General features: G+C 33.4%; 1 protein-coding gene across 5 annotated transcripts in view; it reads left to right on the top strand.

Moving 5' to 3' along the window:
- tai (taiman) overlaps positions 1–27,010 on the top strand; it is an 87,796-nt gene that overhangs the window by 9,852 nt on the left and 50,934 nt on the right. The window contains exons 1-2 of one of the 5 annotated variants that reach the window (XM_069048421.1): positions 11,886–12,150; positions 13,015–13,449. The exons of 2 other annotated variants lie outside the window; for them this stretch is intronic. In XM_069048421.1, coding sequence (XP_068904522.1) covers positions 13,421–13,449 — 29 coding nt within the window. In that variant the 5' untranslated portion in view covers positions 11,886–12,150; positions 13,015–13,420. Of the gene's footprint in view, positions 1–11,885; positions 12,151–12,926; positions 13,450–20,308; positions 20,335–27,010 lie in introns of those variants that run through there. 2 more of the 5 variants (XM_069048420.1, XM_069048422.1) reach the window with 2 other exon arrangements.

The following is a 27,010-nucleotide window of genomic DNA, read 5'->3' as shown; positions in this document are numbered from 1 at the left end:
TGTTTCCCTATCTAATTCTCTACGATTTGATTGCTTTAAGGGTGAATTTCTATGTACATAACTGCAAAATGAATGTAATGAAATCGCGAATTAAACCAGTTACGTTGATCGTTCAATACATCAAAGTAAAAATGGTTTAATCATACTTTTTACGTTCTGTACGCTTTGATGCGGATTTGACACAAACCAGGAATGCGTAACCCTAAATAAAAAATATGTAGTTGAAAAAAGAAAAAAAATCAGCTTAAAACATTTTTCAGGCCCTCCACAATTTTAACCTTCTACACTGAACATGTTGCAGATTTGTAATGTCATTAATTAAAAAAAAATGTTTTTATTACTTTGTTACTACAAATATTTTGCCAAAATCAAATTTAAAAAAAAGTTTCATATACAATAAAAACGTAACATTGCACAACTCATTATTGTTTGAATTACGCATGTTGAGTAATGGTTAATATTTTTATATGGCCGGTTTGCAAGCTGACACGCCATGTAGTATAGTGTTGGTATGCTGGATTTATCAAAACCAGCAAGAGACAGTATAACTAGTTTACTATTATGACGTCAGTTGAGTAACGGACCAAGCAATTTTATGTTGTTACTTAATGCTGTGTTAGCACTAAGTAAATGTCTGGCTGGATTTGTAACATTTTAACAGCTCATTATGTTCGATACAACTTATTTCATACCTGTCAAGTTGGGCTTCTATTGAGACAAAGTAAATAGAGAATTCAAACACAAATTTGTATTGTGCCGTTAAATAGAATTTTGTACGAAGAAATATAGATACATATACTAGCCTGTTGCTGAGGATCTTTATTGTTTACTTGTTTAGAGAGTGTTTACAACATTTGTAGTTGGTAGTAGTTAATTGAAACATGTGAAACCGACTTTTTAAACAATCACAACATTATCTTACATTATTCCAATACATATTGTATTTTTTTTTTCCAGAAATTGTATTTAACAAGTAAGCACTAAATATTTAAGGGATAAGTAATCATCATAGTGTGCTTGTCACTGTGTAGTACAGAAATGTATTCGTTTTGCTTGTTTCAATGGTATTCTGACGGATCTTGCAGGATCCAGCGAACTGCTTAAATATTTGAATATATTTGTTTTCTCTGATGGTTTGTAACCATCAGCGCCAAATATTGTAAATGGCTTGCGGCAAATAACAGGGCCCGTCGGTGTATGGATAATGTCTCACAACTCCTTGTATATTCATAAGGAAAGTAGATAACTCAAATTGATTGAAGAGTCCCTTGAGCGATTATATTTTAATTCCCGGTAGCTTTGCCGCATAATTCTGTAGATATAAATTGTGTAGATCACGGTTAATGGAAGACATAGACGGAGTAGAAGCCTATAAAGCATCTGCATTGAATCAACATACCTATTATTATATATTTATAGAGCTAATTATTTTTGTAAAAGGAATGAACTCTTTATCGATTACAGTGTAAACATGATTCACTTCGCTTCGAGACTTACATTAACCATGATTTACTTTGTCTCGTTATTTTTTTGTTTAAATTTAATTCTTATTAATTTCTATCAGTGCTGAATTACGTTGAAATAGGTAGATACTCTTCATTATGTACGTTTTAAGATTACGAAACTTATTTTGTAATCTTGAGGTTTTTTAAATATCCTTTTGCAACATTCATTGCTTTCAACCTGATCGATTGATCGTACTTCCGAAGAACTTCGTTACTTGGTTGACAATGTTTTTTTTTTGGTCGCCTTATTGAAAGAATACTTTTGCTTTCATTGCATTGTAACGCTCCTGTTAACCTGGGCGTAATTATGCTGTTTACGATCTGAAAAGAGATATGTGCCCGTTTCAAGTGCATCATCCCAGAAATTTGCATGTATAAGTTTTTGTACAAATGTAAACGAACGTCCGTTTTCTTTTGATGTTTATGCCAAGCGGCACCTGTGGGCGATGCAGTTGAATGCACTTGCTAAGTGATATTTTAAAATTATAATCCTAATATTGCACTAGTGTGAAATAGACTCTGGACATCTACGAATTTTAGATGACTCATTCTTGTTTTTATGTCTTGTCATCGTCTAATTTATTCAAAATGTAATTAAAGGTCAGAAAGATTGTCCACCATGTGGAACAAATAGTATTTAGATGTTTGAAATTGTATACGTTGGTAGGTTGTCATAAAAATTTGTCAGTGGAAGTAAATATATGTATATTTTATTCATTTTAAATATTTAGTTATAGTTTATTCTTGATTGAGTAATATAAAGAATGAATGTGCATGGCTTACTGCAAGTGTACGCAACAGATGTGGAAAATAGTGCAGTATCGACTTCCGCGTAGTTATGCTCCCACCTTCTAAATTTTAACCGGTTTTACTACACAAAAATACAGTTGCTGGATATTTATGCAAGAAATAAGCTTTCAAAAAAACGCAAGAAGAAATTGTTGACTACCTTTGATATGCTGATATATCCAGTGCATTCATATTTCATTATTTCAAACTGTCATGGTTTAGCCCTAACAGCGTCTACTGTTTTTGAAATTTCCAAATTTCTTTCATGTCTTTCTACAGTGTGGCGCCTGATATTCAAACGACTCATGTAAAAGATAAAAAATTCTCGATTTAAATTTTCATTTTTTGGGGTTTAGGCCTGCTTGGTTAAAGACTAATTTTTAAACATAGTTTTAGTTTTGAAAAGTCAAGAATACCTTGGAAAATTTTAAAAAACCTATTTTTCTATTATCCTACGTACTATTGGAGCAAAAGAAGTGGGACATCAACATCACTGTGTCTTGGCTTTTAATGTGAAATGACCCGTATCTGTCCTAACCCTACTTTGAATTGATTGACGTTGTCATTAAATATTGTAGGTTGTAGGAGTTGTAGTAAGTAAGCACGTACTAGTGAATATTTATTTAATGCAAAGTCCCAATCAAAATCTACCTTTATCAAAAGAAAAGGGCATTTGGAAAAGGAAAATAGGAGTATAAAATAAATTTTTAAACTGTCTGCTAGAATAGTGTCAAATTTCAATGACAATAAATAATCAAAGGTAAAAGGGCAATAAAGCTTGAACTACATTGAATTTTTCAAAACTGACAGAAATTGAATGTCCCACTTTTTATGTTCCCAATAGTACAATTGGTTGCAAAAAAACGGGAACTGTCAGAGTAAAATTGACACATTTTAACAATTTTTCCATAGTGTGAAACTTTCTTACGGGATAGATAGGTTAGAATTATGGTCAAAATTCAATGACATTTAAAAAAAATATTTGATAAGAATTGTCAAGTAGACAATTAATTGACAAATGGACAAAACCAAATTTACATTAGGAAAATTTTCATTTCCCGTTTTTTTTTTTGCAACCAACTGTACATAGTTAAAGGTAAAAAATGTGAAATGGCTTTATAAACATTTTTATCCATTGTATTGCATCATCGAATGACGTTAAATTTGTCATCTGCTGCTACTTTTGCGGTTAAGAGCAATAAATGATTGTTGTAATACGTATTTAGATTTCTTATTTCGATAGTTTTGTTTGTAATTAACTACCTAACCACAAGGATATTGCAGTAAAACACATCCTGTATATTGATAGTGAACAAAAACGTCCAACCACGGGAGACAGTGTAGCCCCGTTCGTGGGTGGTATACCATAGTGGGAAATGCGATAGTGTCTATCAGAGCTGATATATGTCCGACACAGTGCCGCAATATCTTTACGTTCCCCTGTGGATTCAAACACCATTTCGTCCTTTGTTTCTGGGGGAAAAACTGATTAAAAGCTCTTCACCCACAAACATCCACCGCGTGTTCATGGTAGGAAAACAATATACTGCACAGCAGTTTCCACCGCAGATTCGTCATCGAATGGCATCAAGCCAAAAAAATTTTTAAGACATAAAATGGATTGTTAGCATAACATTAAGATTCTCGTCTTTGTCGTATTTGCGTTGGTTTATAACACGGGTTTTGGCTTTGCTGTATTAGGTCGAGCTGCCAGTTCAAGTATGCAAACAAAAATGACTGAGTGGGTACAACATTTCGCGCATAATAAAATACTTTTATGAAAACCGTTTAAACGTGCGACTTCAGTTTTATTCGGCGGCACAGGGACTTTATTAGTGGGTTAGTAGGACGTGCGTGTAATTCATTATCGGTAAAGAGCGGCAAACACCTGTTTCACAGACAAATACGAATGTTAGGTGATTCATAAAACATTTGCTACGATTTTTTTCGCATCTGTCTTAAGATGAACAGATCTAATTTTGAACCTGTGAGTTTTTTTTATCAAGAGAAAATGGAATGTTCAGTGAGGTAGGAAATGGTTTTTTCTACTCCATTAAACGAAAATGGTGTGTGTCAGTTCTTTTTACTGGCACTGAATAAGAACAAAGAATTGTTTAGGTGCAACGAAAACTCAAGAGATTATGAGGTGCACGACAAATTTTCACCAGTTCGTGTAATTTGTATTGCTATTAAATGTGGTAGTTTTACAATTTAATTGAATGTGTCGTTTTAACTTGTTTAACTCTTGATGGTACACAAAAAGTGTCTGTTGCCGCCTCAGCGCCAACCGAGATTAAGTTTCTTGCAAAGCGAAGTCTGTAATAGAATGAATAATAACGTTCGAAAGAGAAGAAACGGCTAAAAAAATTCCGAACAGGAACAAAGACATTCCACAAAACCACAATGGTCGTAAATACACCTGCGAAACAGAAGTTTATCTATGACGCCTTGACACAGCTCTTTGATTCTTCAGACCTTGCCGGTTAAATGTAGGGACGACAGCTTTCGAAAGTGAAGTTAATCAAAATTTTTGTCATTCTTGCGTGCATGCGGGATAATTTGAATAATTTGGGAAGCCCCTATAATCCAAATGGATTGGATCACTTCAGAACAGCCCCGATGCCAATTTGCATGCAATAGTTACAGAGAAGGAAATAAACGCGTGGAATAAATTGAAATGAAGTTGCACCAGCCAACATAATGATCTGCACAAGCGGCGCCCAATTACTTACCAGTTGTTACATACAGGGGTTCGATTTGGCGTCGCGCATTGTATGCATCCCTCACAAATCGCGTTTTAATTAAATTTTGCTGTATTGGTGTCAGGGCTGGTGTTGTTATTACGAAACTTGCCATCACGTTCCCTGGGGATTGAAAAATATGATTTTGATTTATTGGAGCGTTATTGGATTGTTATTGTATTGTAATGCGATTAGTGTTGCATTTATTGAACTAGAAGAGGTCGAACGACCTTCCTATTAAATCATCTCATACTTATAATCTAAGGAACGCTTACAAAAAATATTTTTACCTCGCTCAACGTAAACATTTAACACTAATAAAAGTAGAATAAGCTGTTAAATTCTTCGTCATAGTTCTGTAAAATTGACACAAAACCTTTTGTATTTTTATTGATGTTTGGTAAAGTGGCATTTCTCACTTCAACTTGAATTACAACAGGAAATTTAGTTTTTGTACCTATGCAAAAAATCCTTTGCAATTTTATGATTTTCATTAATTTCATAAGATGAAACCCTCTCACCCTCTTGAAATATTGACCAGTCAATTAATGTTGAGTTGCAAGAATTACATGAAGTATTCCCAAGTATCGAAGTACATATGTATGTACTCGTATTAACCGCTACGAAACGAGTTCTGGGGTACTCGGAGATTATGATGTGGAACGTCCATTTCGTCAATTTATTTCTTGCTCAGTGGACATAATAAGATCCACTAACTTGACAGTAGCCATGCTCAGCACAGAATAATGGTATAAAGTGCTGGCGACCTACCCCACCCCTGCAACTGAGTGATTAACCCCTAGGGGGCAATGATCACTGGGGGAATGGCACGCAGTGTCTTATTTAATAATTACACAAATGGTATGTACGGAATAGTACTGTAAGTACTAAGGGATTGACGCGTGACGTATTTATTTCGAGTAGGTACTTCTCGGGTTGTTCTCGGAGGAAAAGGAAATTGGACTGCTTAATTAAATTAGCTCGACATGTTTCGGGCTCAACTTCGTTAAGTAAAAACGAATACAATATATGATCACGCAGGAAAGATCAATTATTGAAAATAGTTTGATATATAAAGGTTTACAGATATGTGTGTTATCTTGGAAATAGATCAATAATGATCAAGTGTAAATAGATGAGTTCCTTTTTCCATTAACGAACAACAACTGCTTTAAAGTAGTTGAGATGTAGAACTAGAGCAATATCATCCAAGCAGGTCATGTGAAAAGAGTGAAAGTCATTGCCATGTCTCTCTCACTCTTGCCAGCAGACTTGAGCGCTCTCCTTTATTATTGTTAATAAATATATTATGTAAGAACCGTTACTTACATCATTCTTTATCTAACGTTTTAAAAGGTGGTGGTGATTTTGGTATTTATTTTCTAATTTAAATACATTTGACGCCAATATCACTTGGCTTAAGTACATTCTTATTCATAATGTGAATTATTGGTTTTGCACCGAATGTAGTATTAAACCAATACGTAACTTTGTAACTGCGACAGTTGCCTCCAGGTATGCTGTTCAACCAATATGTTCTGCTAAATCAGAAGTGGAAAGGATACATACTTCTGTTTCTTGTGTTTCTTTTTGTTGTTGTTTTATTAAATCGTGATTCATCTTTTTCCTTTAAAATTTGCGTTTTTGAGCATCATGCAATATGCATTGACCGGCAGGCTAGACGGGTACAACGAATGTTGCTGAATCCTAGAAGCGTCACCGAAGCGGAAAGGCGGGCATTTAATGAGGTGTGGAACGTACTTTAACAAACACATCGAAAGTGAGAGTGCATCATGGTTAGCGTCACATGTTTGCCAAAATAGCGAGAGTCACATCCTGGCAATGGGCCATCACCGAGGCCATCATACACATTCTCAACTCCTGCGATCACAGTTGATGGTAGTTTTTACTTTTAAAAGCCCCCAGTACACACTTGGTCACAAACAACTATAACAACGCAGTCACCATGAACACAAAGAAAGTTTAAAAACCAGGTGCGAAAACACGAAATCCCACTTCTCAAAAATAATTAGCTGAGTAATTACTCTGTTTAACCTGCGCAGTGATTTAATATTGAGCAAGATGACGTCAGATGATAATTTGCGGCATTATATTAGTGTTTATCATGGTTATTTTTTAATTGTTAGAGGTCTGATCTAATTACCATTTTTATCTTCTTAATTTCCGGTTAGGTTGTCGAAATAATGCTGGTGGAAGTCTGAAAAGTACTCTGCGACAGCGATTTCGTAATTTCAAATTCAGGTTTCACGTAATGATGTTTTAAAATCTCAAGCAGTTGAGCTTGTCCGACTTTTGAATTTTTTGGTGTGGACATTTACGGATAAGTGTTAGGCGTAGACGTAAACAAAAAAACAACATTACAATTACAAATTTTATGCATTAGTTTTCCGGGAAAAATCATCACTGTAGTTTGTAAAAAGTCAAATTCTTTATGTTGGCGTTCTAGGAATTGACTCTACACTATCATTTAGTAACATTACTTGCAGTTTTTTTGTTGGGCGTTTTGTCGACGCATTTCGTACATTTATGTACATACACATACATACTTAAAATCGATAGGAAAAAGTGTTCTGAACGCATCATATCAGACCCAACGTTAATTTTATAGGCAGCGCTAAAACCTGTTAGCGTACCCATAAACTTCGAGGATTTCCATGTTCTTGAATATCTAAAATACCAAACGAGTTTGTATCTGCATAAAATATATTACAGATGTGTTCGTGGCATGTTGCCGCTTGTTAATGCATCTAATATGCATCCAACAATAACTCTTTTCTGAAAAGTAAGTTTCTGTCTGCAAGGAAAAATGTCGTTTGTTATGGTGCTCTAGAACGCGATAAATTTTATAGCATGTGGATACCTGGTGAGTTGGAACAGTACTTTTGCGATTATTCCAGATTAAAGATGTTGGATGTTATTCAATTAACACGTCTCTTCTCTGTACTCGTACAAAGACAACATTAAAATAACACCGCGCCGGTATCTTGTCTAAAGGCAATAGTGTCTGGCAATCTTGTTAAGATCTCGATCACGAACTGTTCGGCACCCGCTTCTGGTATATGGTTTGCCACGTGGGTACCGGAGACGGAGGATGCTGAAAGAATTATAATAAATTCAGAAGTCCTTTAAGTTTCATTTGGCTGCTTCGGATAACCGATGAGAGTCAGCCTTCAAATTAATTAGTCTTTGAATATAGGCTCGTAGTTATATTCTGTACGGACATTCTGCGTATAAACTTTGTATGGTGATTAGAAATCACTCTGATCCCTAAACCTCGTTAAAATTTTGCTAGGATACTGTTGTTCGCACAATCTAATTAATAGTCAGTCGAAATGTTACGTTGCAAACAATAAATCCTAACGAACCCAACTCTCATATTATATTAATAATGAAGTAGTACGGCTGTTGAATTTGAAACCGCAACATTTGTATGGCTGAATCTGTCCCAGGACGTGATTGAATTGAAGTCTTCTGGTAATGGAAAGATATGTTTAATTTTAAAGTTGACTGTTGGCATTCAGTTATTATTTAGTAATTATCTTCCAAATGAAAAGAAAATATTGTTTGGTGGAGTTTGTATTCCTTTTCAGAATTGTACGAACATAATATTTGAACACAAAAATACATATAACTAACTGTTATGGTTCCCTGGAATCTTTTTGAACCCTGAAAATAATGGTATGGACAGAATGTGCTCACAAACTGTATAAAAATTTAATAGGCAGTGTCATATGTGTCAATGTGCTGAAAGATTTAAAATTTGAATTATATTAATTTTTCTATTGTCAAAATTGAAAATAATAATTATGTACTTACAAATAACACAGGTCAATTTATTTTTTTAAGAAATATTGTTCGGTAAATCTCATTTTCCGCTCTTTTCCATTTCGGCGCAATGACGGCATTGCCATTTTTTTAAGATATAAATTATTAAATTCTCATTTATGATCATGCACCATGCATGACTTTTGGACTGTTGATTCCTGATATATCGATTTTTTAAAAGTGAAAAAAATAAGATCATGTTCGAGGTTTTTTTTTTGAAAAGCTGAAGGAGTAATTTCCAATTTTCCAAACTTTTGCACGCACTGTATGCGACCATGTGGTTATGTACATATTAATTTATGAATTTTGCAAAAAGTTTAGGCGATAAAATAACTGTTTAGTTAAGGAATTGTTGAAAAGTATAATCTAAAACGAAAAATTGGACAATCATAATATTAAACATGTGTATGTATTAAAAGTAATAATTACAAATTATATTATGTATAATTATAGCATAACACCTTTGCATTTATCGATTAATTTACCATAATAATAATGTCAAAGGCTAGTGTTAAAAATTTGCAAATTTGCACGATTTGAATCGCTGTCCAGCAAGTCTGAAAATTAATCGTGAATAATTCGAAGCTTGAATGGTATTTGATTAAATTGTTTTAGACGAACTTATAATAATTGTATGAGGAATTCTAAATGAATGCATTTAATTGAATAGATGGTTGTTAAACGCCATTGTCACGTTCTTAAAAATGCGATTGGTTGAGCAACTGAGGTTTTATAGAAATTTAATCGTAAAACCATCAAAGTTCCTCAAATGACAAATTTTGATTGATGGATTTGGGCATGTATAATAAAATAGTCAACATATAAAATTAAAATTTAATACATTCTTAATAATTAACCGAGATCGTCATGCAACAAGTGATAAAAAGTAATATCCAGATCATAGAAGTTTGGTTTTTCTGTTGTAAATGTGGTTGACATACCAGAACTAGTATGTCAAGTCGGAACAGGTATAATGAAACTATTTTACATTCAACACCACAATTCTTTTAACATAAGATGTCATTTGTAATTTTAGCTGTAGTTGGCCATCTTCCGGTTCTGAATCAGCTAAATGTAAACAAAACGCTGTCTGTTTTAAGCTCGTACAAATGTAGAGATATTTTCGTTTTTCGTATGTCAATGTTTGTGAACATTGTAATGTATAACTGTATTGATTTTAGCAAATTATAATTTTAAATAGCGTACTATTTACATGTTATTGAGATCACACGCGTCATTATCACGATCAAATCGTATTTCTTATTTACATCGTCTGTGGCTTTTCTCCTTGTCATGTGAATTTCTGCCTTCGGGTCTGGAGTTCAATTTAACGTCATTTTATATTTTAAATACTAGATAAATACAATATTAAATTAGCAGTTATATAAATATTTAAAGATAAAAACCGCCATTTTTCAACTATATTTACGTATTTAATCAAATGAATCAATGACACATACAAAACTGTGTACCTAAACTTACATAATTCAGTGGTTTTAGACGCACAAGTGTTGGTTTAAATAGCAACAATATTGATTTTAATACATATGTACATTGAATTTTACAAAATTTGATGGTAAAAGTAAATAAAGAACAAATCTTTCTGGAACGAAAAAGACACCGATATTTACGAACAACTGTTTGGAGGTAGGTAATTTTTTTTGGTTTCAAATTTTTGGTACAAATTGTGCAACGTGTGACAAGTTCGATTGTGGTTCTGCACGAAACATGTTTTTTTAGTATTACGAAACTTACAATTGTAACGATTTTATGAAAGCAAAAGGGTACCTAACCTTTGCAAATTAGCAAAGATTTTTTGTATTTCCTGTGAAAATTAAATTTTTTATACATAGTTTAAAGATCTAAACACTTATTTATATGAATTCTGTATTTGGAAACACGCGTTTTACGTAGCCAACCTTCACCTGATTTTCCCAACGATGAAGTGCAACAACAATGTAGACTGTCGCAATGTCGCGGTTTAATTTTTATAATCACCTTACGCCTTATGACATGTAGCATTTATTATATCCACTATTTTTTACAATGTTTTGAATTACATGAAATGCGTATTTCACAATATGATTATGTTATATTACTTACTATACTGCAATCTTTTGCACTACAGATCCCCCGGAAGAGCATGTTTTATCATGTAGAGTTGATAATTAGCATTAAAACGTTTTTGTAGGAAAATGGAAATCGATAGTATGGTGTTCCTTGCATGTTAGACAAAGAAAGATTACATCAAACTAACCACAACAGAAAAACGACTGTATTTCTTAGAATTTATCAACTTCTAATTTTTAACACTTAAATAAATCGAAGCTATCTGTAGTGTATGCAAATGTAAAAGTAAATAAGTAACAGTAGATTAGTAGAAGAATTTATTGTTCAGATTTGTGGTAAAGTGTTTCTGGAGTCCTGTCATAGAGAATACTCGTACATTCCATGCCAAAAGAAGACGTACATGTGTTTTTACGTATGTAGTACTGATTGCCAGAATATTAATCAGACTTTGATATGAATCGAAAAGAAGAAAACGTAATTTGCAGCATTTCCTCGTTGTCGGTCGGCATGATTACGACGACTTACACGTGTGTTGATTACCCTCCGATTATACAATCTTTGTTGGAGAAACGGTGCATCTGTTTAATAAACGATAATACTTAGATGCAAAAGGGATTTTACTAATTCATGATTTCTGCTTCCCCTTTGTGCTCAAAGGTTTGTTAGAATCTCCCTTATTAAATAATATTCCTGTAACAGAAGCCAAAGCAAAATGTCGGTTATTAATTTGTAATTAAACTTATGCGAATACATCTTAAGGTGGTTGTAAAGCGAGTAAAGGTTTAACTTCACTAGTGTTGTGATAATTGTGCAAACAGTTTTGTGGTTTCGCGTAGGGTTGAGCATTTCGTTGGCCAAGATCGACCGAATCACTCCGGAGCACCAAGTCGGCCCTCTACCGGCATGTTTGTACGAAGCGAAAAGCGAACATTAGTCAACTTGGTTCTGTCGGAGCTTGCTGGCGCGTCGGAGTTGATCCGTTTGTAGTTTGTTCGAGCTGTGGTTTTCACATTTTAGAACACTCGTTCAAAATAATCTTATTGTCGCCGTTAAGAACTGTGTTGCTTCTAAATATATTCGTGCAATATGTTTATCTAATTGGCTTTATGTGTCTTGGCTAAATCCTAGAAATAACGTCTCGTTTAAGTGTTTTTCTATACATTGTTGGTGTTTGAAAACTAGAAGAAGTGTAACGTAATGTATGTGGAATGTTCGTGTTCCCACGAAAGCCACCCCTGTAATTACAGGAGAAGAAATGCTTACGAGGATTGTTTGCACCTGCGCATAATCAAACACATGCCTCAGTTGACACGTGTGTTTTGTCATAATGAGCCCAAATTCTTTAGAACGGGGATGTTAGAAAATAAAAGAACCAAAGGAGTTATTGCGGGAGATCTGGTCTTTTTTTCCATAAGGTCGTGTACTTGCAGTCGGTTGCCAAAAAATGCAAAAAATCCCGCTGGGACGGATGTAATTTATGTGTTGTTTGCCTTAATCCAGAAATTATGGGTTTTAATAACGTCGCTGATGGGATTGCAACGAATCCTTCTTGAATCGAATATCAATTTAGGCACTTATGTAAATATAAACTGAATATTTATAAACATGTCTGGCGTGTTTAAATTAACTTAAAAGGCTAGGTCAGTTTTCTAGCAGCCACAGTTTTTGTTTTTCGTTTTTTTTTATTTCTGAGTAGTGATCGTCGGAAATGTTGAGAAGTTTTCGAAAATTCTAGGAAATTCGACTAGATTGTTACGATCCGGACTCACCGCAATTCTTCCGTTTGGATCGTTCCACTTCTCCGACTTATTTTTATTTATTTTGATCCTTGAGCCAATAATTTTAATGTTTGGTCGAGTGATATTGGACTAGATTTTTTTGTAATTATTTTGAACCGTAACCCACATCTACATGTTACAAATTGAGCTCTTTGAAGTTGTCTCAGGAAACAGAACAAAAATTTTGATGTCCCCAGGTGCAAATGTTCCTTTCAAACAGAAATCTTCTGTGGTCGAGTGCGGAGTGCAATGCTCATCAAGGTCTTTTTTCGAATGTGTGTTTAGTGCTACGTTTCGGCAAACATGGTAGCTAGTTGTTAAAAGGTTTCACCAAGCAGAAATTCCTCGTGTGCCATCATCCTTTGTAAATTAGAACTGCGACAGTGTATTTGTGTCCAAATGTGATTCCATATATAGGAAAGAAGTGCCGTTTGATATTTGATTACAATATGTGCGTCACGGTGTGTACATTCCCATTTTCGTTTAAATAAGGGTTACCGTCAAGCTGTTTTATACGAAAAGAAACAAGGGCGCCGGGGACGGCCCTCGCACTCCTCTGGAGTTGTTCAGACAGGATTTTCCCACGGCAGAGGCGGCGGCCGGTCCAGGCGTCTTTCTCGGATCCTTGGATCGGGCCGATTATTTGCCGCCGCCTCCAGCCGCTTCTCCGCCTCCCGCAGATGTTGCTCAGATGTCCATCGGTTTCGTGGAGAATGCCGGGTAAGTCCACAAATGGTGAAAACAGTTGTGGTTCTCGCATGGGTTAAGTGCGCAAATCAGAAATGGTGGAAAAATGTCGGTGCTCTATCAATTCCGTTCAAAATTTTAGTGTTTCGGTATCAGTCGCGTACAAAAGAGGCCAGAAGGATTTGAACTATGTAGTTGAACAGTTCGGTAATTGGGGATTGTGCTTTGTTAAAAATTGGGTATTTGAAGCGTTGAACGTTCGTTGTAATTTTTTTGAGTGTTCAGCTTCTGTGAAAATATGTCCACCCGACCGTACCGCCTTTGATAAATAATAAAAATGACATTGAATACAAAAAGTGTTTATTTTCGCTAGTTTAATAAATTATACGTTAAATTAAGGTAAAAGACAGTACCGAGGAAGTGTCAAATTTGGTTAAAATGGAAGTAAATTTGTTTGAAGTCTCGATTATTTCAGCAACGTACCTACAAACTTGAAAAATAAATTACGGTTTGTAAAATTAAAGTCACGCAGGTATTACAATAACAAAGTGGTCTTATGCTGTCAGTGAAATTGCCACATCCATTCAACCATGAATATGCTCGCTACTTGACATAATTCAATCTTATTGTGCAATATTTCATGTAAAAATCGCACCATTTGTCATTTGTTACGCTTCTTTGTTATTTATTTATCTCGCATATTTACAGTTTGATAAATCTAACTGTCATTCTGGTTTCAAGGTAGCTAATTATCAATTATTATCGTGGTAAGAATGCTTGATGTTCTTGTAAATCGTTCATTTATGTATCTTTACCATAAAGTGGGTGCGATCGATTTACTGCGGTTTGCAGAATGCAAACTCGTCTTATTAATTGCTTCGACACCTTATTCTATATTGTCCAATCGTTAGGCGTTTCATAAATGGTAATTTTTAGAGACAACACAAAACACACCCTGTAGAATAAAATTTGACGGAAACGTGTAATTTCAATTTCAACGCATCTCTTTGTCAACTCTCGCCTCATGGACTATTAACAGTTCATTAAATTTAAAAATAAGTTTTGACTACTTCCACTACACTCATCTTATTGTTGGGATTCTGTGGAAAGGATGAAACAGCGGACCAATGTCTATGAAAAAATATAGTGCAGTGTATATAGGCTGTTTACAAGAAAAAAAGTTTATGAACAAAAATTTTTTTGCAAATATTTAAACTACATAAGTAATCATAAAATTATTATATTTGCAGTAAACGAGAACTAGCAGACACAAATATTTTATTAAGTGAATTTTTTTTTTGGTTTGTTTAAATTTATTTAAGCGATACAGGTTTTTAATGAAATGTTGCACCATTTTGTATACCGTGAAATTAAATTTCAGTGTAGCGACGTTGCTTTTATTGCTATCATTTTTATTCTTGAATTTTTTTATTTAAATAAAAGTAGTTCAAGGTTTGTTATAGTTAAGTTAGTAAATTTTAATTACGAAATTTCATTTTTGTGAATGAGTTTAGTAGATATTGTAATTGAAATATGTAGTAGTTTTAGAAAGTTGTAGTTTGATGTAACAGTCTTATTTCTACAAAACAATAAGTAATGAATGATGTGTAGAACTTATTGTTACTTAATTATGCCGAATTTACACGACTATAGTAGCTAAAGCAAGTTACTAAATCAAGTATGTACCTAATTGCATTTAGTACATAACTTGTGTTCTGTGAATCTTCCATTTAACACTTGAGACAGTAGGTAATTTAAACACAAAGGTAATTTAATACATTTTAGTTGCTTGAGTTAGTAACTTGGCTTTCGTCTTCAGATTTTTTAATTTTGTTATAAATGCCATGATCCTCTACATGAGTGATGGTGCAAATTTAAAGTTATCACAAACTTTTGAGTCATAAAATTTTGTTTGATATATACTTTCAGTCGTGAAGTTTACATGAAATTTGAACATACAACATACACGTATTACTTTATTAATTAACTTAATGTACGTAATTAGAACATCACTTTCTGCTGAGCGAGAGGATTTCTTGAAGTTCCTCGGAACAACTTTATTAATATTCAGGCGATGTTTTGTTTTTTTCTTACCTTTCAGATTTCGTGATCTTAGAACTTGAAGTTTAGTCTATTATGTGAGAACAACAATAGTTGATATTAAACCAACCGAATTGTAAACCTCAATGTTCCGTGACGTAATTACATTCTATCTAAGTCAATTATATATAACCATTATATAAATTCTTGGTATTAAAGCTATTCTTCGGAATAATTTGCTGCGTAATGTTAGGTGTTAAACGAAATTGAAGCAGTTTGTCTCTCTGATTAAATGGGCTTTTGTGGGGTTGCTTGATAAATTCAGTCGCAGCAAGTTTCCACGATGAAATGTAATATCACTTCGAAATTCGAAACACTCGAAGTCTCGACTGTTGGGTTGCTTGTTTGAGTCTGATTCTTCTCCATGTTCGATCAACAATGGGAGGGTTTTAAGTGTAGGTATAATAAGATGGATAGCCTTGGAAATCCAACATAGTTCGTTTCCAACCGATCTCTCCCAATTTTGCACGGACAATTCTTGTGTGTAACATGTTCTGGCAGTTTGGCAGATGAAGTATATCAAAATTGCTGGAGTAGAGGAATTCGAGAAAATATCTGGAGAAATATGTCTAATCCGCATTTCTGTCATGTTATTTTTCTTGTTTTTAACGAAAAAATACCAGCACATATGTAAGGTCTTTACGTTAAAGCTTAAATGTGCCGTCAGAGATGAGGACGAATGTCGATGGCGAGACATTTTCCCGGCGTGACCACGATTTTCAACAAATCTAATTTTATTCGTCCCGAAGATCAATCATAAATTCAATCCGCCCCGATGGTAACATATTGGGTCTCTCTATTCAGACTTGACGAATCACGTGGTGGCATCGGAGTGGTTGTTACGAAATTCATTATTGCTTTTCGATGTTGGTGCATTATCAGTGTAAAGAAACATTAATTAACAAAAATGATTTTGGTATTTTTCTCGAGTAGATAATATAAACAAACGCGTTTTATTTTTAAAAGGTGTTTAATGTGATTCTATATTCCGATTGTGGGTTATTGTCCCAAAAAAAATGTGACCTTCTCGATAGCTAATGACTCACAAGTACTCCGCACTATTTTGAGGTGCTAAACGAGATGGCGTGCACAGTAATTTGTAAACTGGACACAAGAGCGAGAAGTTTTAAATCTACTCCGTATAGTGTAAGCATGTTGATGTTTGTGCTCATTATCTATTCACTAATACGCCAGAAATTATCTCAACGCAAACATGTTTACTACTGTTAAACGACCAAAGTTGTTTAAAAAAGTGACTGCTATTTCGTTACGTATGAGAAATCGTGTACACGTACGCCATATGTCTAAAAATACTTCTCATTGTGTAGGTCAGGCATCATATCTAAATATTTTTTAAGCGATGAGATTAGTCTATAAATTGAAATTAGAATGTTTAAAACAATAAGATTTTTCAAGATGTTTTTGTTACATTTTTATAAACATTTTTAAATGTGCAATAGCTTGCGAGATACATATGTATGTACATATTTAATTTTAGATCTGCCTTATGTGTAACTAATACTTGTATCAAGTTTCAAGTCATTTCTACAATGTTTCTTTGAAAGTGGAAAAAAATAACGGGAAAATTACATTAATTAGGTTGTGTATTATGTATGACATAATAAATTCAAATTGCATAATAATAATAATAAATAACTAATGGTAGGTACATAGTAATTATGTATACCGATACATTATTTTGTAATTTGTGGAATTTATTTCCTACCACATACGAAGACAACAATTTGCTGAATGTCGCATGAAGTCTTGATAATTTAAATTAAGTAATTTAATGGCACCCCGCTTGTACAACTACATGAATATGAAATCAAGCAAATGAATACGTGAAATTGTAATTATCAATCATTGTACAGTTGTATACAAATATTGAGTTATTATTTAGATTTTTTTTTATACAGTCTTGTTTACTTACATGTGATGTTTTCTGAGTGTACGACTCATATTATTGTAAGTACGATTAAAAAACATGTTTTCATTCCTCTTTGATTGTGCAGAAGATACATTCTTGAATCCAGTAGAATTTAATTGTTTGGAAGAAAAAGGTTTCTGCTGATAACACAGACATTTTCCACCGTTTAGTTTTTATTGCTCACATTAGGATTAAGTAGTTATATAATTTTATTGATGATTTAAAATTATCAATCTGTAGTCAATTGTGCATATCTTAGTTTCATATTTATGTAGAACATTTGTTTGTATAATCGGTAGCAATTTAAATGCCATCGAAAGCATTGTGGTCTCTTATTATTTACAGGTATACAGATAATTAAAGTTTTACAAAGCATCAAGCATAATAATTTAGCAGTGTGGGAATGTTAATATAGGGCATCGTTTAAATTTCAGAAATATTCTTATCAAAAGAACAAATAAACAAAATACTGGACACTTTGACGCTTGGGAAACTTGCATTTATTTTGTATTTAAGGTTTTAAAATAATAATGAAATTTATTTTTGAGACTAATGAATACATTGTTTTACTTTTTTTTTGTACTGGAAAAACTTTCCACAATACATAATTAATTTTTTATTATATGTACCTGAATCATAATCCCCGTTTTTGATACTAAAATGCGTGCGAAAAGGGCCCTTAAAACACTAAAGCTTTAAGGTCGTTTAGGTAACAACAAATTCACCTATATTTTGAACAATGGTAAATAGACATTTATACACTATTTATAATAGCAACGAAACAACAACAATTGACCATTTCTATATCAACGATTAATGACACAGATTACTTCGGAAAAGGTATTTCAATTCACTTTTTTTTGTTATAATTTTCAGATTGTAGTGCAGGTATAATAAAAAATAGCGTATGCTACATGTTTATAAGGGCTTTTAAAGCACTTGTGACGTTAAAAGCACTCCGCTACGCGTCGTGCTCTTAAACTCGTCGCGCGTGCTTTAAAAGCTCCCTTATAAACTTGTATCATAATACATATACTATTTGTTTGAACAATTTTTAAAAGTAAATTTAATACATAATGACAATAAAATTGAGGTGTTCAAAATGTAAGACGAGAAACCTCTCGTAGAGGAACGAATTCTAACCGTCTTCATTGTTATTTTTCGTTAAGTCAATCCACGTATAAAAAGAGACAAATTAAGACAATAATTACCTCGCACAAGTCTGTATATCGATAAAAATGACGTTCAGATGACGAATTAACTAATACACCAGTAAAAAAATGAATGCTAAGTATATTGTGAACAAAAAGTAATGATCAGTAATAATTTTCACCGAAAAAATTGCCCGTCCCATCTTCTTTCACTGCGATTAGTCGACTCTACTGAATCCATTTTTAAGGAAATCTAACAAAAAGCCACATAGAACACAATTTTTCTAATACATACATATTTAGTTGTTGAGATCTAATCAAAATTCAAGGAATTTCAATTGAAAGAGGTTATTCTTAATTAAAAATGTGTTATATTTCTTTAACGAGGAGATGTTGATGAATTCTTATAAATATGTAGTACATACAGAGTATTTGTGTGAGCCATTTTTCAATGCAAATTATAACTTTTTGCTTTTTGCTCAAAATGCTTGGTTTCCAAAAAATGTTTATCGTCATTACATTAGAACCTTTGAATAATTTGTTAGAATTTCAACATATGTACTTAATTAATTTTCTTAGTTATTGGTAATAAGGACTTAGCCTTTGGGTGAAGTTGGTTATTGCATACGTTTTTATTTAAATCTTTTATTCACATTTGTCATTTTCACCTTTAACTATGACACTATGAGCAAGATGAAAAATCTTTTTAAAAATATCATACGTAGGTGGTATCTCTTATTAGTTTTTTCCAAGGAGGGGGTGCTTTTCTGATTATGGATGTACCAAAAGGAATTATGCTGCGGCTCAGAGCATCAAACAGAATTGTCATATACATTTTATTTAAAATATGTACAATGGATCGGTGAAAAAATAAGTTGTAACACATATTATGTAAATGTGCAAATGAAATTTAACAGGGATAATGCAGAGAAAATTTTTATATCTCATGTAACGTTCGTAGTTGATGTTATTATGTAACATTGGGCACGACATAATTAACAACAAAATTAAACAATTTAATTAGCTAACTGAAAAATTAAATTAAATTTATGTATGTTTATTTAAACGAGCAAAAATGAGTTGAAACATTTTTAGCTAATTGTACGCTGAAACTTTTTGCCATCGGAATCGTGTTAATCACCGGTTAATTAATTGCACTGATTTCAGGTAATAGTCGCTAAAGGAATATTTAATGAGGATATGATTGATTTGCAGCACATTCAAATTGCAGCAACGCCATCGTCCGTGAATAAAGTACGTCGTTTTATAGAGCAATAGAATTGTAAATAGAATGAACGATTGAATCGCAAATTGCAGTGTTTCTATCTATGTGGAAAACGAATGGTTTCCGCCGTCCCGTTTGGTGATTTTCATCACCGAACCGGTGTGTCGGTGGCGACGACGTTGTTTACCGCTCACAGCCTTGGCCTTGGCGCGGTGACTGCTCCCGAGCACGCTCCCTCCACTGAGCCCCCCGAGATGCCCCAGTGCCCCCCAATCCCTGCCCGTGTTGTTCAGCTTGCGGCCACATAGATCGCCGCCGACATCGCGAAACCGCGATTCCAAGTCGCACTCGTAGAAAACGCTTTGGTGTTCACTGTTTTTCTGTCTAACAGTTCGCGCTCCATCATGAGCTCCCACGTTAATTGTCGTTTTTCAAAAGCGGAACTTTTGATGTCACGCCGTCAACTTTTTATTTTTGGTTTTTCAACGAAATAGAGCAACGATGAGAGGCAGGTTGGTCGAAAAAATAGCAGTTTTTGACAGCGATTGATTGGTTTTTGATTGAACCAATCTCGTCTTTTCAAATTCAAGAAAGAAATTGTGTTCTGGTTGTTGGTGAATTTAGTCAATTGTACGCAGTGTGTATTTGGAAATTGATTATCCATTAAAAAAATGTAATTCTCTATTCAAATCTTGATGTTCATACTCTTCTAAATTTATACAGTGCGTGTTCCTCGGTAATCAAGAGTATCTTATTTACATATAAATAGATACATATTTATTGACACTTTTTGTGCTTAAAAGTAACATTAATGTCTAATGAAGTTTATAAAAACGTTGGATAGTGTTCAATTTGATTAGAACTGTAATAAATAAAAAGGAACTAGCTAGTGCTGTCTTCATAATTAATTGTGTGTTGTTGGGCGTTTCAATTAATGTAATAATTTATATAGTTGTTTGTACAACTATGTTTAGACTTTTAAAATATTTAGTTGTAAATTAAACCCAAGAATTCACCAACTGTCGTTTTGTAAATTGTCGCAACATTAAATTATAATTTTAACAGACATAAAATATTAATGAGTCAAATTGTTATGTAGAGTTACAAGGATAATTTTGGTTTTTGACCTTTTATTGCATTTTATTAATTCATTTGTGAAACATGAAAAAGGATATGGCAAGTACACTAGCTTGGAAACGTGCTCGATATAGCATATCAACCTTTTTCATGTTCCCTAACTTGTACCTGCAAGTCAAATTAATAAGACAAATAATTGTGTTCGATAAAAAATAGTACGGTAGTTATAGGAATGATTTTTTCACTTTTGAAAAATAGAGTAGGATACGTAGCAAGCAGCGTGAAAATTGAAGTAGTTTCTCGCAGATGTAAAATAATTTATTCGCTTTGACGTCATTAACAAAGCACAGTAACAATAATGATCATTTGCGGCACGCGCAATCAATAGATGTTATACCGTAAAGCTAGTTATCCAAGTGCAAAGGAAACACGCTCGGTTGGAGCCGGTCCGAAATTTATAAGGTGATAGGAAAAGTGGCCCAACTCGTATCGCCTACGGCACAGGACGTGTGTTCGCCCTTCAGTTATCGTTTATCCTTGACGTTTGTATCTTTTTTTTAATAAAAATGGTTTTCACGGTTGTCGTTTATGAAATTGTGACAGGTAAGTGGAAAAAGATCCATATCTGAATCGCCCGCACAGGCGAGACTCTTGCTGACTTCGAGATGGTCTCGTTCGCTTTTATGGATGTCATTATGCCTACATTACGACACATAATGGGGAAGGCATCGTCGAAAGTGAAACGTAAAACGCGTACCGCAATGTAGATTAGTATCTCTATTATATCTACTTGCCTGCACAAGCAACGTAGAGTACGCTACGTACGTGCATGTGCGCGATGACAGCACATGAGTTGAAACAAAGTGATTGTAATGACGATTGCAACTAGTAAATGGCCGTAGTATAACTTTGTCGTTTTATATTATTCGGAAAATATATTGCAACACAAGTCTTAGGTATTAATTTAGTTAAGGATGTAAAATGACAACGCAGAATTTTGTTGAGTTTACATAGTTCAAAACGTAGGTTGCGTATTATATTTGGTAGCATTGAAAAAGTGAGTGAAAATTGAGTTCTAATTTTGTTCAATAAAAAATGTTTGGTGTTTTGATGTACATACGTGTTATAAGAAAAAATTGAGTTGGTCATGAAATTAAAACAGAAATTCTCAAACGATTCCCTAGGGTTTTTTTTTCTTTCTTGCTTTATTCATAATATTTACTCTGTTATACAGTGTGGAAACTACTAATGGAATAAACTCAGAAATTTCTAAACTAATGACATTTGTCGAAAACCCTGAAATAGGTCAATTTTTATTTCTCATAGTATTTATTTTAAGATGCTTCGCTTGTTCATGACGTCATCCATTTTTGAGCTATGACGTCACACTCATTTTTCTTAGCTGACAACCCCCATTTTTTTCGTTCTCTTTCTAATAGACCCTCCTACTACATAAACGATGAATGAAAAAAATTGGTACTTTACGTAACAATTTTTTTGAAAAAAGGACAAATTTTATTTCAAAAATTATTAAGTTATACTGAAAGTGATTTACTTTAAACAGTTTCCATTTCAAGTTGCAATATAACGGGTGACTATTAAAATTTTCACTTAAGGTTGGCTATGGATCATTCTTTGTTTTCCGTTGCACCTTAGACACTGACATGTTTGACATTTCAATAAATGTTTTTTCTCTTAATTTGGTTATGTTTCAATTGTACTGACTGACATTTGTCGTTCGTTCTTGCGTGTGTCTAAAGTAACAGAAAAAATAAAAACTCGTTCAAAGCCAACTCCAAGTGAAAATTTTAATAGTCACCCGTTACATGTGGTTGAAACATTTACTAAAAAATTAACACTTCACTACATTGTGCTGCTCAATCAGCTGTTAAGTTGTCGCTGAAGTGTGACGGTTACTGAGAGACAACTGATAAAATATTCTGCAAATTTCGTTTCTGTTGCTACAGTAAAATATATTGACTTTTAACTGAAATTTTATATTATAAAGTAATGCCATTCAATATGGAAGTGTATTTTTTCTTATTTTAATACATATAACAATTATTTCGCTGTGGAGTTGATAAACGAGAAAATGTTTTTACAAAATTTACAAGTTTGCAATTTGAAGTTTGAAGTGGTTTAAAGGCAGCAGAAAGCGATAATAAGGATATAAAATATTCCAAGTGAGTATTTTCCGTTCTATTAAATTGTGTCTGGACTAATGAAGTATTCAAAGGGTGGAATTAATCTAAATGTGAAAATATTTGTAGTTATTTGTATACTTGTTTTTTCAAGATAATTATCTCCACAGACAATTTTTAATATTCAAGAGGGATTATTCTAAGAGACAACGTTAGGAATTTGCATTGCTAAAAGCATTTTTTTGAATATAAATTGGAGGTTAATACCTTTTGAGCAGATGCCATTAGCAAAATATTTTTGTTAGCATTGAACGGAAATAATGAATTTTTATAGGATAAATGCGTAGTGTTTATCTGTTGGAGCAAATGCAACAGTTACTTGAAGAAAAAACCCTGTTTGCGAGAAGTTCGTATATTGAAAAAAATGTCTTGTTTCTTGTCATTTGTCGCAAGTTTTGATAAAGTTTATCGACATTTGATTAAAATTATTTTTGTGGTTCACTTAAATTTTAAGCTTCTTTACCAGAACGAAGCGAAATTTAGGCAGTGGATTTGGATTGGATAGCGGTTCGGACTTGGAAACTGATAAATGCGGTTCGGACAACATCCTGTGGAGATCGGAAGTGAACACCCTTTTCCCAGATAACCATGTTATATTGTAGGATGTCGATACGGAAATTGACTTACTTACTACATCCTAATGCTATCGATTCAGCTCGTTTCAGACAAATTTCACGCAGAGGGTATGTAAATATTGACGATGTCAGTACAATTTTAAAATAGCCAAAGGCTTTCGGTGAATTCTTTCGACTTGGCCAAGAAAAACGTTCAGCCCTTGTTGCAGTTTGATAAAGACGCGTGATAGTGTTATGTGGCGCCGAGTTGACGCTGCTGTCTGCAATTTAGTTTGGTGGAATCTCGCTTGTTTCTCCGGGAATTTATCTTTATTGCGACAGGGGATAAACGACAACGGCAAAACTAGATGAAATCCTCGCGAGTAAGGGATGTTAAATGCAAAGGGTTGACCAAATGTAGAATCGAGAACGAGCAACAATATTTTGTGATTTATTAATTTGTCTCCATATAGTGTAACATTTGTTGAAAGAGTAGGTATAAAAGATGTATCTAGCAATTGTCAAGAAGCGAACGTTGTGCTGTTTTATTTTCGCTCGGGAGGATGTGTCATAGCTCCAATAAAGGCAGCAACTGCGATAGGTGCAAACCTGATTTGATTTATTGCTATTATAAAACCATTAGGTCTAAGTACGTGCAGGATTGGATTTTATCTGTTTCACGAATGCAACCGAGTGCGACGAAGCGTCACAGTCACACAAATTCAGTTGTAATTTACAGCCAACCTTGAGCCTTGGCTGTAATCGAAATACTGTAACATTGACTCGGATGCACTTTCAGTTTGTCAGGAAGAGTACATTTAGTTTTGCCACCATTAATTTTAACCCGTGTCATTATTGTCTTACAGCGGATGAGGATCTCGAGCGAGTGCGAGAATTCGCTGAAAACTAGTCTATTCATTCGCAGATGCACCAAAATGAAGGCAAAATTATTGTAGTTTGCGTCAAACTACAACAATTGTCAAGCTACAAATAGTATTTATGATAATAATGATACATTTGAACTTGTGTTACTCATACTTGAATTTTTCTTTAGTCCGGTAGCTTTAATTTGTATTATTTATTTCAGGTATGTAACCAACATTTTCAATTATTTGAACAACGTTAATATAGATTAAAAAAAAACAATCGCTACTTATCGAGTGTTAAATGGGCGAGTACTTAAAATTATTGTTTAATGACAGTTTTTATTGTTTATTAATAATTGTTACTTTCTACATATGTATATAATTAATAACAATTAAAAATAAATATGTTGAAGCTGTTCAAGTTTAATTCAACGTGATATACATACTTGTCATGGATTATAATTTTGAAATTGTTTAAGTAAACATCGTGTGATCAAGAAAACTGTAATCAAACCATTTACATGATTTGAAAACTAATACATATAATTTTGGTTGCTAACAATTGAAAACATGCACATAATGTTTTAAAAAAATTCTTGACAGTACGTATAATAAAATAAATCTAATTCATAATAATTAATAACACCGTTCGCCGTTTTTTCTTTTACTTTTTTTCCCATTTTATTTGACGATTATCAGTGCAGTTTAATTACGGACACCATTAATAAGAACTTCAAAATCCAACAGAATTACAATTTCAAGATAAAACTTAAGAATCAACACTGAAATTCGTAGTGGATTCCTGACAGGAACTGTGACAAATTTGCTTCGGATCAATTACATATGTAATCGAATTATCAGACGTTAGAGTGTAGGTCAATATTTGAATTTTAACCTAGCCGTTTTAGTTAGAAATTATTTAATTTGATTACTCTTCTGTTAATGTCAAATTACCACCATGATTATAAATATTTTTTTATTTGGATGCATAGTTTTATTGAATTTACGTTGTGTGGGCTTTGCTTATAAAAAGAAATTCCTGTTGAGTTTAATATTATCGGGTAGTGAAGTATATCGGATGTATACTGCTGTATACAAAAATTAATTAGTTTTGATAAGCCCAACGTATTTTATTGCTGGTACAGATTGCAAATTAACATATTGAAGTATCGTGTGTTCGCAACATTTGTGATCCAAGAGCGGCTGTGAGAAAAACAAAAGCATCGAAAACATGTGGTTAGCTAATATTTACATTATTAGACCATAGATTAAAATTTACACATCCTAACTTTGAATTTGTGAATTACAGTAGAATCGGATCGTGTGTACGGAACTGCGGCTCGGTAAAATAATGTCTGCGGTGACTCATTCATCTAGGAACCATTCTCAAACCAAAACCATTTTTGATCTTCGTTTATGACAGCTATCCTAATATGTAATTAAGCAATGGGTTTTCAAATCTTGCTTTGCTCGATCACGTGCAGCACTGATACAAAAGTGCAGAACCTAACTTTATAATTGTGAATTACGTTGCAATTATTGGCCTTATCTAAGAATGTACCGACAAATGTAAGTTACGGTGGTGTATTCACAGAACCCATTCTTAAATCAAAAATATTTTTTACCTACCTGAAATTGTTTGCAACACCAGCAAATTTCTGACAGTTCGTTCGTGTGACAACTATCGTAATGTTGTCGTTTACGGTTGGATGATTCAAGTTAAGCCATCAATTTGTAAAGTATTTGTTTTTGACAACCGCTTTTAACCAGAAATTTTTGAAACACAATATTAACTAAACTTTGATGTACCTACGTAAATCTCGAACCGAAAATAGAAATGAATGAATTTGCCAAATCTTGCCTTTTATTAAACCACGGAGGTTTGCTCTAACAACTGGGTACTGTACCTAACTACACAACTACACATTGTTTATAATCATTGCCTCGATAATGATAAACTTGGTTAGCAAAGCCATGCTCCTGCATTGCGTGGGCTTTACGCCGAGATTTGGTGGAAGCTTTAACCGAAGTCTGAATAATTCAGGCATTGCAATAACACTTCCGAAACAAGTAATTTTAATCACATATGTTTTTTTGTAAAAACTTATGTTTTATCTGCAATAATCGTACAAATTGTACCGAGAGTCATACTAGATTTCATAAGTGCTAATACGATGTTTTATAAAACCAAGGTTAGACAACCAATTAACAGATTAATATTTTGCCAGTGGTAAGATACATGTTAATATTATTGTAGATAATAAGTCCTCTATTAAAATGACTTCATGGTAATAAATTACCTGCACTAATAAATCATTAGTGAAATCTTTTTTATATTCAAAATTGGTAGTGTAAGTGTTCAACAGGGTCAAATTTAGTTATTGGGTATCTGTTTATTTTCAAATTGTTTGTACATATTTATTTTTAATGGTCTTTATAAATTTTGTGTGTATGGCTTTTAGGTTCAGGTTCGTTTCCCACGTTACATGT

The sequence above is a fragment of the Tenebrio molitor genome, chromosome 5 (genome assembly GCF_963966145.1).
Source record: "Tenebrio molitor chromosome 5, icTenMoli1.1, whole genome shotgun sequence".
NCBI classification, from domain to species: domain Eukaryota; kingdom Metazoa; phylum Arthropoda; class Insecta; order Coleoptera; family Tenebrionidae; genus Tenebrio; species Tenebrio molitor.
The sequence above is the reverse complement of the archived record's forward strand: the minus strand, read 5'-3'. Positions and strand labels throughout refer to the sequence as shown.